The following is a 14,016-nucleotide window of genomic DNA, read 5'->3' as shown; positions in this document are numbered from 1 at the left end:
TTAAGGCGTAAATATTATATCAAGGGAGTAGACGATTTATGTCACTTTTAATAAGAACATTTAAATCAATTCATTGATATCGATATATATAAAACAAGAATAAGCAACTTTTTCTCCTCTTTTATTTTTTATTTAATTTTATTTCTAAAAATTTCTTTGTTTTTAAATATTGCACCACACAAACTTATGAAATATAATATTTGTACAAAATTTGTACTTGAAAATAAAGAAAGGTTTTTAATATTGAAAAGTTATTCTAGAACTGATAATGTAGTCTTTCCGATGTAATAAAAATAAAATATTTAAATTATTAAATAAATCGTTCCACGATTATTAAAAAAAGATTTCAAACTAATGACAATCATTTCAACTTTATTAAGCGATACGTACATAAGATATAAAAAATTCCATGCATTACGTTTTACATCATTCCATGAAAATATTGTTTACATCAGTATTACCATCGCTTTTCTATTTTTATTTTATCTGTAGTTAACATGGCGGGTGATGAAAGTGACAGGTATGTAAATATTGAGTTCCTTTAACGTAATAATACAAATTCTTTATCTATTTTTGTAACAGATTTGTTTTTTATCGGTGATTCCATCTATAGTAAAAATGATTACATTGAATGTTTGCTGTCCTTTAATGAAAGAAATTGCAACTTCTTCTTCTAGCGATCTAAAACCATCTAGTGTAGCTATAATTAGAGAAGTATATGACAGTGAAAATGCACATATTAAGTTTGAAATGGAATTGGAAAGAGCATTGGAGGCAGGAGTTAGCGTTATCGTTATTGAACCAGAACCCCTTGGAGAGGAAACCGCAAGATGGATATATGTTGGAAACCTCCTCCATAAAGTTTCTGTTTACAGTGGGCTGTGTAGCATCACCTCAGGTATTATTTTAAATATGTTACTAGATAGAGATATATTGATTGATTGAATAATTAACATTTTCAAATTTTATATTAAGAGGTTATGGTCTTGTGTATTGAACTTTTACAACAAATATTTTTGATAAGATTGATATTTCAATTCGAAAACAAAAATTGTAATTCATTATGGGACTTGTAATTTCCACTACACAAATGTAGGGCTGTACATGTTTTTGGTTTTTGTATTATTTTGTTATCACTAAAATGCACAATGCAGCCTAGACTAAGTGCATATTTTACATACTCATGAGCATTAGTCAAAAAGTGCATAAAGAATAAAAGCAATGTTTTAACAAAAAATAATCTTAAATAACTGTCTTAATATAACATCAACAACCAACCCATTTACAGTTCCCACTGATCACACTAGAGAGAAGAGTAGCTGGAGCTTCTTCCATGATTTGGAGCTTGGCTTGCTTAGGCACCCTTGTGACGGAATGTTAAGTGGATAGTATATAGCCCAGTCACTCTACTTGCTGGCCTTCCAATATAATGAAATAGTATGTAGCAGCCCATAACAAGGAATGTGCAATTGCTGTTTGGGCAGCAATGAAAGTCCATTCCCAAAAAAAAAAGAAAATATGTTACAGTTACAAATGAATAACTTAGCTATTTTCAATTTATCAAAGAAATTGAACAAGTAATGTATATTTAAGAGTTTCAATATACTTAAGCCGCATAATCATTTTATGTTTTGAGAGGTAATATAGCAAGGCTTGTGTTTGAAAAAGTTCAATTGATTTAATGCAGTAGTTTTTGGTTCATGCCATTTTAAATATGGAGAGCAATAAACAGCATTTTCGTCATATTTTACTTTTTTACTATAGAAAAGGAAAAAAAGCTGTACAAGCCTTCTAGTTCACGGAGCCTTGCACTCTGTGTACTCAGTACCAATGACGCTGTTAAGGCGTTAGGGCTAACAGCATTACATCAACAGAGAAAAAGCAGTGTACAAGCCAGAAAGAAATGATATGTATGGAGAAAATGTGTTGACAATATGACACAGCACCAGAACTGGTTTGCAAAATTTTGATGTTGAAGACACACCACATTCTGGAAGACCATTTGAAGCTGGTAAAGAAGGGCATTAGTTGATGCAAACCTGCAAATAACAACAGTGAGATCAATGAGGGATTAAATTTATTGAATTCAACTGTTTATGGTAACCTTAAAAGCCTAGTTTTAACCTCGAAGTGCCATATATGAGTTGCTCCTATCCTCATGGAGAGACATTTATGTTGTTATGTTAAAGTCTGTTTTTCACTCCTTAAATATCACGAAAATAACCCATTTTTGAAGTGCTTCATTACTGATTCCAAAAAATGGGTTGTATATAACAATGTCAAAAGTTAGAGATTATGGAGCAGAAAAGATGAACCTGATCAAAGCATTTTGACAACCAATATCCATCAAAGAAAAAAGTGATACAGTCTGTTTGGTGGATATTTAAAGGAGTGCGTTTTTTTTAGCTTTTACCAAATAACACAACAATAATTCAGAAGTCTACTGTTATCAGCTGCACAAACTGAATGACTCGCTTGAACAGAAAATGCCAGAATTAATCAACAGAAAAGGTGTTTTGTTCTACCAAGATAGTGTGAGACCTCATACAAGTTTGGTCACTCACCAATAGCTTTTATGTCTTGAATGGGTTACAATACCACAGTCACCATATTCTCCAGATCTGGCGCCTTCAGATTATCATTTGGTCTGGTTGCACCAAAATTTTTTGGAAATGAAGAGATCAAAAATCCCCTAGATCAGTTTTTTGCCAACAAAGACTAAAAATTTTATGAGTGTGAAGTCATACTACTACTAGAAAGCCAAAAGAAAAAAATGGCAAAGGTATTGGATCAGAATGGCCAATATATAATTTAATAAAGTATTTTATTAAATTCTATATTTTATTCATTATATAAAGAACGTCTTAAATTTTTACCAAAAAAAAACTAAATTGCTTTCCGGACAACCCAATACATGTTCACTGTTTACTCAATTTGTGCCATTTAAAAATTTCTGAAAAAACTCCTTATAACATGTTCCTCATTGCCTGAAAACTAGTTATGTACTAGTGCATCCACTGGCTATGATTTATAAAACTGAGATATAAATTCTGGCATTTAGACAGGTCCACAGAGAAAAAATCATACAGCTTGATTGGGGGAAATATGTCAGATTTTGCTGCCACACCTATAAAACTGCTGTATGATGAAGAAAGTTTTTGATTTAAAGCATCATTAGGTATAAGAGGGTGAAAAGAATTATGCTTTTAGAATAATTAGGAAGAAGGATTTTTTTACAACCTCAAAAGGATGGCAACAATTGTAATAAATTGATGTTTTTGTCTAACAATGGACAAGTTGGATGTGTGATTTAATGACTTATGAAGGACATACTACATCAAATACAAACTAATTAAGAGTAGAGAAACATTAAGTACCATATTCATCTAGTTAGATAACTTTATAGTGAGTCATTTAATTACTTAACTTATTAATATAATAAAATTAATTATTTACAGGTCTCCTGTGGAGTTCATTAGCATGCACTCCGTTTGGAGTAGTATCAGTTCTATGCGCTGGATGTTATACATTATCATGGCAATGGGACCCATGCTGTAAATACCAGGAAGAGAAAAATCGCCGTCATTTATCCACCCTCCCTGTACTGAGTGACCTCACATCAGCATCACCAGTAGTCTTGATACGCACAGATAATAAGAGAAAAATATTATTACATTGTTCAGTATCTGGTGCTGCAGTTGCCATTTGTTTATGGAGAATATACAACATATTTAAGTAAAAATTATGTTTAAGGCATAATTGAAATACAAATGCATATGGATGATATAACAATGTAATCAATATTAATGCCTCTGTTTGATTTAATAATACGCTAATGATTATAATGTTTATATAATTGTATAATCACAAATAATGCCTTTTTAAATTGATAATTTTCTTATGATAAAATGTTTAATTGACATTTGAATTATAATAGTAATGCTTTTATTCTCAGCCTCATGTAGAAAATTGTCATATGTTATATTTTTTGTAAAAAAAAGGTACAGATATTGTATGTTATGTAGTATAGAATTAGACAAATCTTGTACAAAGAAGTTTCTTTAAACTCTTAAGGTTGCTTTAGGGAAATGAAATGTTATAACATTTTGTTGAAGTTCTATTACATGATTCATGCTAACAGTGATAACAAGTAATGTCTTCACTGTTAACATGTATCAAAATTATCACAGCATTTTATTTCGTAAATTTACTCTAAATTAGTGTGTTATACACTTTTTACTATTATATACAAAGTATTAACTACAAACTTTGTCATTGTATTAGCCTAATGATAAATGAAACAGATACTTTAGAAATTATTTGACAATCTTTATTCATATACATCTTTGTATATATGACGTTAAACCACAATATTTATTCCAGTTCTATATTTACTACTTCACGTACAAATACTTACATAAAATTAAATGATTACCAACTCTTATTTATTTAGGAGAGCTTAGTAGTCAATATCAATTGATATATTGCAAACAGTATTAATTATTATGATGCCAAAGTCCAGAAAATTCTTTTCTATTTTACTTATTGATGTAATTAAATAAACTGCGCATAATTTTAGAGATGGATATAAATAGTTATCTGCATATTTAATTTTGTAAAATGTTATACAAATTGATTGGCTACAGATGTAGAAACTTTAACCATTTTGGAACAAGCGTCGACTGTAGTCGTCGACCACAGTTAAGTACGCACAGCCTGCTCTTACAGTCTTGCCCTTTAACACATTTACGATGAGTGTTTTACATTACAAACTAATGTGATGTAATTAAGACAGCGTGTTTTTATTTCGGTATTTCTATTCGGTGACAGATTCATAAATGAAAAATTATAAAATTTAACTCCAAAGTTATTGGTTTATGTCGCAAGTTTCACAGTATTAGAAAAAATGTTACTTTTTGATATCTTACCAAACACTTCAAAACATGGTACTGCACACAGGCTAACATTGCGTTGCTTACAATAAAACATATTAGAGGTGCTAATACTGCTTTCATGCCACACTCAAGGTGTGTGAATTAAAGTTTGCACACGACTACGTATTTAATTTTTTCTATTACAGTTAATTCAGAATTATTGCCTCCGTGTATTTGAATTAAAGCTGTTTGAATAAATGAAAAGTGTTGGATATACGTATATTATATTATTACTTATCTGAATCAAAAGCGTACTACAAAAACTCCTATTGTGCACTTTTAAAATGAACACAGATTTGTGTTACACGGATTATACAAATGAATTTTTACTGAGTACTACAGGGTTTCGTGGTTTTTAATTTAATTCATTGGTGCAACTGTCATCACAGCAGGGATGGCGCGTTAGTAAAAGGTTTTTCTAATAAGTCTGTGGGCGATAGTTTCTGTTCGCACATCTGGCGCGGACGGGGTACGGTGAGTATAAGCCCTTTTAGGCTCTTAATTTGTATCTATAATTTTGCCTGCCCAGTACACCTGCATGCGTCCATATCTGCAAGTAATTAGGTGTGTTTTGGTGATTACCGCGGAGTGTTATTTGTTGGAGTCTAAGCTGTCGCTTGACGAATGAGATGGGGCATTCCTCATATGCATGGTTTGCATTTACTCTTCAGGGCCTCGTCCTTGGCCAACTGGTCCGCCCTCTCATTACCCTCCGCCCCTGCGTGCACTTTTACCCAAAAGATACTTACATCCTTCCCTTTCTCGCGCGCTTTCTTAACATTTTCTTACACTCTCAACGCTAGGGAATGGAGTGTCAGGTCTTGCGACAGTCTGGAGGGCGGATCGCGAGTCGCTTAGTGTGGCGCATTTCTGCGCTGACCCGCTGGCAACGTACCCCGTTCCTTCCGCTAAAGCCAGCAGCTCTGCCTGGTACACGGTACAGAAGGCGCCCAACTTGAGTTTTTTGTTGTACTTCTGTGCGGCGCCCTGCATGACACAGAACGCCGCACCCACCTTGTCCTCTATACGGCTGCCGTCGGTATAAATTACCTGATCGGCAGCCGCGGTGGCAAGTTGAGCAGCCTCCTCACCTACCTCCAGGCAGGAGAAATCCACACCGATTTGCTCAGACGGGTGTGGTAGATTCAAGAAGAAAAAGAAAACGGGCTGCTTCTTCGACCCGCTGGTCCAGAGGAAGCAGCCCGGCAAGGATGAGGGCCGAGAGCAGGGACGCGGTCCTGTGAGTCTTCGCAATTTTTTGCGCGAAGCCCCGCTGGACCGCGTCCAACTGTCTGCTTACCAGCAGCTTCCTAGCCGCCGGCGCCCACACACACGCCGCATACAAAATAGTCGGCTCCAGCACCGCCAGATACATCGTTCTGATCACCTCCGAGTTCAGACCCCAAGATACCTTTGCAGCCCTACACAGCTAACGATAGAGGCCCTGTACCTTCTTGCTCACGTTCTTCACATGGGTGTTGAACGTGAGCCTATCATCAACTGTGAGGCCTAGTATTCAGACTTCACCAGTCCGGCCAAGCGGCTCGCATCCCATGTTCAGTAATGGGTAGTCATACTTCAGCTTATTGGTTAGCACCATCACCTTTGTTTTGTGCGGTGCAAACCTCAGCTAGTTTTTGACTCCCCATTCATGAACATGGGCGAGAACAGCATTGGCCCGACTCGAGATGTCCGGGGCCTTCTGCCCCGAGAAAACAAGCACAATGTCGTCTGCGAACGCCTGGCAGTGTGTCTCGGTCTTTGCCACCTCCTCCAGAAGACGCTTGAGGAGAAGGGTCCAGAAGGTTAGGCCGCCTACGGATCCCTGCACGCACCCCTTGGTGATCTCACTGGCCCACTGCCCCGCGTACCGTACGGACACCCTGCAATCGCTCAAGTAGCTGTCAGCAAGGCGCCGCAGATTCGCGGAGCAGCGAGTCTCTGCCAGTCTGCACCGTATAGCAGGCCACCAGGTGTTATCGAAGGCTCCCTCTATGTCCAATGATACCAGCACTGCGATCTCCTTCTCCTTCAACCAAGTTCGCAGATGCTGGACCAAGACATACAGGGAGTCTTCGGTACACCCCTAGGGCATAAAGCCGTATTGGTGGCGACTGAAATACGGTGCAGTGTACCACCGGATCCTACGGACCATCATTTTTTCCAGGACTTTGCCTAGGATCGGCAAGTCCGACAGGCCTGTAGGATTTCGGGTGCGCGTAGTCTTCCTTATCTGGCTTCCGCAACGCTACGACCACTGCCTCCTTCCATCTCGTGGGGTTGTGGCAAAGCGCGAGACACCGGTTGGAGAGCGTCAAGAACAGAACGTGGTCCACGGCGAAGGCCGCACGGCAGATGTCTGCGGTGAGTCCGACAGAGCCAGGCGCCTTCTTGGCATTGAAGGTCGATACGGACCATCGGAGCTCCTCCATCGTAAAAGGGGGGTCGCATGTTTCATCATGGTCCTCCGAATTGACTTCAAATGCTTTTGCTTTTACAGATCTATGATCAGCATTGTCCTCCCCGGGGTCGTCCTTCAGGAAGAAAACCTCCGCCAGCAACCTGGCTGATCCCTCTGCGTCCAGCACTTTATCTGACAGGACGAGGGGCACATCTTCTCGCCTCACCCCCTCGCGACGCTTCACTCAATGGATCCCGTCCCACATAGTCTCGCAGCCCTGCCGCCCGCAGAACTCCTGCTCCGCTCTGGGTCTGAGCCCGCCTCGAGGCGGTAAGTCTCCTTCGCGTCGCAGTACTCGCGCTAGACCAGCTCCTTACGGGCCGGCCTCTGTCTGATCCTTCTCTTCTTCCTCAAGACATCTGCCTTGAGGAGAGAGAGCTGTTCGGACCACCAGGGCAATTCCGTCCTTTTCCGCTTGGAGACCTTCGGCAGGACCAACTCGCAAGCTTCCTGCAGCACGCTTTCCACATACCGACCATGCTGTCTAACGCCTCCCTTTCGATGATCTTATTCACCTCGGCAGACATCAGGCAGCGATCCGATAGCAGCCGAGCGACAGTTCGATTGAACTCGCCCCAGTCTGCCCTACGGGTATAGTACTTACGTGTAGTCCACTTGACGTCCGTGCCTTCGGACCTCGCAAGCTTCAGATCGAACACAATTGCCCTGTGATCCGACGAGAATATGTTGGTCGCAAGGTTCCAGCCCACCGCTCAGTCGAGCAAGCAGTAACATCGACGCAGGTGGACTAGTGCTTGCCGCCTCGATACGTGTCAAACGTCAGCTCAGACCCCTGGTTTTAACACATGCAACCCCAGTTAGTCGAGTGAGGCTGCAGTTTCAACTCCCCTCCGGTTTGTGGACCGGCTACCCCACCAGGTGTTGTAGGCGTTGACGTCGCCAATCAGCACCACGTCGGCAGTCCCCAAGGCCTTCACAGCCAAACCGATCCGGTCCAGGTATGATTCGATCCATGATATGATTTGGCTCCAGGTGGACTGATACCACCACTATCTCCCAAGCCCAAGGTGACATTGAGTGATATCGATGGTATCGTCGAATAACACAATAGCTGCCTTCACAACCTCACCGATGTCTTGGGCAACGCAGTGGCGTAGCTGTGGTATTTGGGGCCTGGGGCAGATTGGGGCTTGGTGCCCCCCCCCCCCTCCTAAAGAGTCTAAATAATTTCAAAATTCAGAACAAAATTTAGTTATAATATATATTTTTTGGTTCAAAATAATAATAAATATATAAAAATTAACATTAGATCTTAATAAAATTTATTGGGAAAATTTAAAAACGAATATTCCTCGTTTTTTGGCTTGCAAAGTCATTAATCACATTTTCAAAATCAATAGTGTCGACTAGTTCATGTTCTATTGACATTTTATATCACATTTAATGATAAATAGATTAAATAATCTTGCAATAATGTAATAATTTATTATTTTGTCATTTAGAAAACACTATGTGTTTTGTGAATGAAAAGGCTTAAACACTGTGTATATTATAATTTGTAACCGTTTATTTTTTTTTAATGTTCATATTATTTAACAACTATTTTAGCATAAAAATAGTAAAAGTCGATATTCTTTTCATGTTATTTACTTTAATTTATGGTTTTCATTTTTCTTTTAACATTTCATTATTCATCATTCAAAGAATTAAAAAAATTATTTTCAACTTTGGTGCCCCCCCTACTTGTGGTGCCTGGTGCGACCGCCCCGCTCGCCACCCCTTAGCTACGCCACTGGGGCAACGCATTGTACTACCCTTGTCCCCGGGTATTGGCGCATCTCACCAATAGCGCCGATATACGGCTCCTGAACCAGTGCGAACGCCCAGCCTCTTCGGCGCTTCTCATATCAGTTCGGCTGTGACGAGCTTGGGCCTTTGCAAGTTCAGCTGCACAACGCGGTACCGGTAGCGCCCCTGAGATCTACGGTGGTCCACCGCGGCGCCCTTAGCAATAGGCTATGAACGCTCGAGCAATGGCATCCCACCTCTTTCTCACGGAGCAGTCTTCGTCAAACGCCCCGTGGTCCTGCCGGTCTGCTTTTGCTTGACAGCAGTTCCGGCAGACAGGAGGCTTCCCTTGTGGCCGATCCGGGCACTCGGCGCGAAGGTGCCGGCCACCACAATGACTGCACCTTTCCTCCTTCTCCGTGCAGAGTCTCTTGGTGTGACCGTAACCCAGGCACCGGGTGCATTGAACCAGTGAAGAGTGATCCTGCACTCTCACTCGGTGGAGGTCGACGTGCACCATACCAGCGGCTGTCACTCTGTTCCATACGGGCGGAGACACGCGCATGACTACGTGCACTGTCTGTTCATTGCGCGCTCTCCGCCTGAATCTGACCTTCAGACGCAGATCCCTCTCAGGGACGCCGTCCAGCAAACTCTTTTTTTGGACTTTGATAGCCCGCACGATGTCCTCATTGGTGTTGTAGGCCATCACGTCCCTCAGTATTATGAGAGAGTCTGTTCTTTACCTCTTCCAGGTTCAGGTCCTTCCCACCCCGGAGTCACTCGCGCACTCTAGCCAATTCCGCCTCCCTGTGTTACCTAGTATTACCTTACCGTCCCGCACATTTCTTATCCTGTCGATGCGCAGTCCCGTCTCTGTCGCCCTTAACGTCTTCCTTATTTTCGCTAGGACCTTGTGGCGTGCATATCGCGCGCCACTCAAACACGCGTTGCCTAGCAACGAGCTCTTACCCACGTGTCCCGTCGATCGCATCGCGGCGGCGGCGGCAATGAAACGGATAAATGACAGATGGCGCCACAGTAGACGCAACAAAAGTTTGCATCACGCTGTTGAGAGTCTCCGCGCTCATTATAAGTGCTAGCGGAGGTGCGGTCAACATTAACAAGAAGCTACAGAAGATCAAGAAGCTACAGTACTACGACCACTCCTACACTGGTGACCCCGAGTAAGGACAACCAAAAGCACCTTCTGGACCCATCTGGTAACCACACTCGGAAGACGCGCAGATAAACCACAATATGAGTCAGCCTAGTAACGACGACCGCAAAATCGCCGAGATGTTACGCGTTGGCGTAAGAGTGCCCCCATTTTGGCCTGAAGAGCCAGCCCTATGGTTCTCACAGCTTGAGTGCCAATTCAGCCTGTCTGTCATCAGTACCGACGTAACCAAATTTAATTACTTGGTAGCACAACTGGACCACCAAGTCGCCGTCGAAGTGAAAGACATAATTATTCGTCCTCCAGACAAAGAAAAATATGACAAACTGAAAACGGAACTGATACGACGTTTGTCAGATTCACTAGAGAAACGCGTGAAGCAATTACTAATGCTCGAAGAGCTCGGAGATAGGACACCCTCACGATTTCTACGCCACTTGGAGGATTCAGCAGGCCCATCGGTATCTTCGCATATTGCAAAATCCATATGGTCCAACGGTCTACCTCAAAACATACAAACAGTGATTGCTTCACAGATAGAAGCTTGGGGAGCTGGCGGACAAAGTGTACGAAATCGCCCCTACCACACCGCTGGAGGAGCTTACCAGACAAGTCAGTGAGCTAACTAGACAAGTAGTCGCCCTTACATCTCTAAACGGCAGAAATGGCGCTCGCTCACAATCTAAATACGAGAGGAACCGCTCCCGAAGTCGTTCGACGCCACGACAACCACCGCCAGACCACCCATAATGTTTCTACCACTACATTTATAGCTCCAAAGCGATTAACTGCAGACAACCCTGCACATTCCAGGCGGGAAACGAACAGGGCAGTCGGAAGTAGCGGCCAACGACTGCCCGCCATCCACAGGCCGTCTTTTCATTACCGACCGTGTGTCAAAAATGCAGTTCCTGGTAGACACTGGCTCTGACTTGTGCGTTTTTCCACGTTCAGCCGTCAAGACGCTCTGCACTCAATCCAAGTACGATCTCATCGCAGCCAACGGCAATATTATTCACACCTAAGGCCCTATTCACCTGCATCTCAACCTCGGTCTTCGTCGCGACTTTTCATGGAGTTTTACGGTAGCTGATGTGTCTAAGCCCATCATTGGCGTAGATCTCCTTAGCTACTACAACTTGCTAGTCGACTGCAGAAACCAGCGTCTGATTGATTGTATTACTACTCTACATGTAGTCGCAATTTCAGAAAACGCAGAAACTACCGACGACATCTCTTCCATCAAAGCCTTTAGCGGAGAGTTCCACGAGATTCTACGCGAGTTCCCCGAAATTACGAGGCCTGCAGGCATGCGTGGTGCTTCGAAACATTCCACGATACACTACATCAGAACCACTCCAGGTCAGCCGGTTTCTTGTAAGCCACGACGCCTAGATCCAGCTCGTTCTCAGGCAGCCAAGAAGGAGTTCGAGGAAATGTTGGCAGCCGGTACAGCTCGACGCTCAGAGTCCATGGTCGTCTGCTCTTCACCTGGTAAAAAAGAAAGATGACAGCTGGAGACCTTGCGGCGACTACAGAGCACTTAACGCCAGGACTATACCTGATCGATACCCTTTCCGACATATTCAAGGTTTTGCTCACCAGCTGTCAGGATGCTCCATCTTCTCTACGGTTGATCTCGTGAAAGCGTACAATCAGATCGCTTTAAATCCCGAGGACATCCCGAAAACAGCGATCACGACGCCATTCGGAATGTTTGAGTTCCCGTTCATGACCTTCGGACTTCGAAACGCGGCTCAAACATTCCAACGCTTCATCGACGAAGTACTATCAGGATTTCTGCTACGGGTACGTTGATGACATTATCCTGTTCTCTCCTGACAGAGAAACACACAAACAGCACCTACACCAGCTCTTCGATCGACTTAAACAATATGGCGTACTCATCAACACGTCAAAATGCGTATTTGGACAGGAGGTCGTCAAATTTTTGGGTTATGAGGTATCTGGTGCTGGAAGTAATCCTTTGGATGAGAAAGTACAAGCTATAAGAGAGTTCTCCGTTCCCCAAACTGTAAAAGAGCTGCGTCGTTTTCTAGTAATGCTAAATTTCTACCGCAGATTTATCCCTAAGGCTGCCCAACACCAAGCGCCTCAATTCAGTAGCCTCTAGCGTTCTTCTCCCGTAAACTATCAAAATATATCAGAAAAAGTACAGTCCTTACGACAGAGAACTTCTAGCGGTATACGAGGCCATAAAATACTTCAGACACATGGTGGAAACCGCGACATTCACCATCTATACGGATCATAAACCGCTAACTTTTGCCTTTACTACTAGCAAACAGCATTGTTCGCCAAGACAGTTTTGATACTTAGATTTTATATCCCAATTCACGACAGACATTAAGTACATACCCGGACCAGACAACGTAGTAGCGGACGCTCTTTCACGTGTGGAGGAACTCGCGGTGGCACTTGACTACGACAAGCTTGCAATATCTCAGGACGATGATCCAGAGCTGCAAAATCTGCTTCTGCGTGGCTCGGCCCTGCAACTCGAAAAAATGTCTACGGTACACAGCAACTTACCCATCTTCTGCGATACTTCCGTTCATCCACCGCGACCATACATCACGCCAAACTTCAGACGCCAAGCTTTCGACGTAGTTCACAACTGGAATTATCCTGGAATTTCAGCTACAGCACGGCAGGTCGCAAAAAAAATTGTGTGGCCAGGAATACGCAGACTGTAGAAATTGGTCTCGGCAATGCTTGAAATGCCAAACAAGTACAGTTACCCGTCACACCCGTTCTCCGCTCTCCTCCTTCCTTACCCTATCTGCGAGGTTCTCCCACATCCACATCGACCTTGTAGGACCCTTACCGCTATCTTCATCTTACAGATATTGCCTCACTGTCATTGATAGATTTACACGATGGCCTGAGGCAATTTCACTGCAAGACATCACTGCAGAAACCTGCGCAGCTACACTCGTGTCCGGCTGGATAGCCCGATTTGGTTGTCCCGCGCGAGTGACTACCGACCAATGGTCCAATGGTCGCCAATTTGAGGGCCACCTCTTCAAGGCTCTTACTGGTGATTGGTGCTCGACATCTTCACACCACTGCTTATCACCCAGCTGCTAACGGCATGGTGGAGCGCCTGCACCGCCAGCTGAAGGCAGCCATAATGTGCCACGACACATCGAGGTGGGACTGAATCACTTCCACTCGTACTCATGGGGATCCGGAGTTCCTGGAAAGAAGATCTACAAGCCAGCCCAGCAGAGCTCGTCTACGGCGAGCCACTTCAACTGCCTGGCCAGTTCCTCGCTCCGGTGGACGACTACACTGCAGCTGACATTACCCAGTACGCAACAAGACTTCGAGCACACATGGCGAACTTGTCCCCGAAACCCTCGTCTTGGCACACCAAAGTGCCATTTTACATACCACGTGATCTTAATACAACTTCTCACGTCTTTCTCCGTCAAGATCATGTACGTGGTGCTCTCGAACCCCCATATGCCGGTCCTTTCAAGGTCTTAGAAAGACACCCAAAATTCTTCACAATAGAATTACGGGGCAAGCCCTCTACTGTCTCAGTCGACAGACTGAAACCTGCCTATCTGATTAGGTAAGTTCAGGGACTTGAATCAGGTCATCCCTCTAATCCCCAAGTCGACTAATTTAACCACTACCAATACTTCAACCGCTACAGCCACTTC

General features: G+C 43.0%; 1 protein-coding gene across 1 annotated transcript; it reads left to right on the top strand.

Annotated features, from left to right (window-relative positions):
* Positions 1-441: 441 nt before the first annotated feature.
* Pmi (Transmembrane protein Pmi) lies at positions 442-4,153 on the top strand. The gene is made up of 3 exons (XM_068773703.1): positions 442-520; positions 678-898; positions 3,459-4,153. Exons 1-3 carry the CDS (start codon positions 498-500, stop codon positions 3,737-3,739), a joined length of 525 nt encoding a protein of 174 aa, XP_068629804.1. The 5' UTR covers positions 442-497; the 3' UTR covers positions 3,740-4,153.
* Positions 4,154-14,016: the final 9,863 nt, after the last annotated feature.

Source organism: Battus philenor, unplaced genomic scaffold, assembly GCF_028537555.1.
Source record: "Battus philenor isolate CCGP_79_NKW_IND1 unplaced genomic scaffold, ilBatPhil1.0.hap1 SCAF_6, whole genome shotgun sequence".
Lineage (NCBI taxonomy): Eukaryota > Metazoa > Arthropoda > Insecta > Lepidoptera > Papilionidae > Battus > Battus philenor.
Note: the sequence above shows the minus strand (reverse complement) of the source record. Positions and strands in the feature narration are given on the sequence as shown.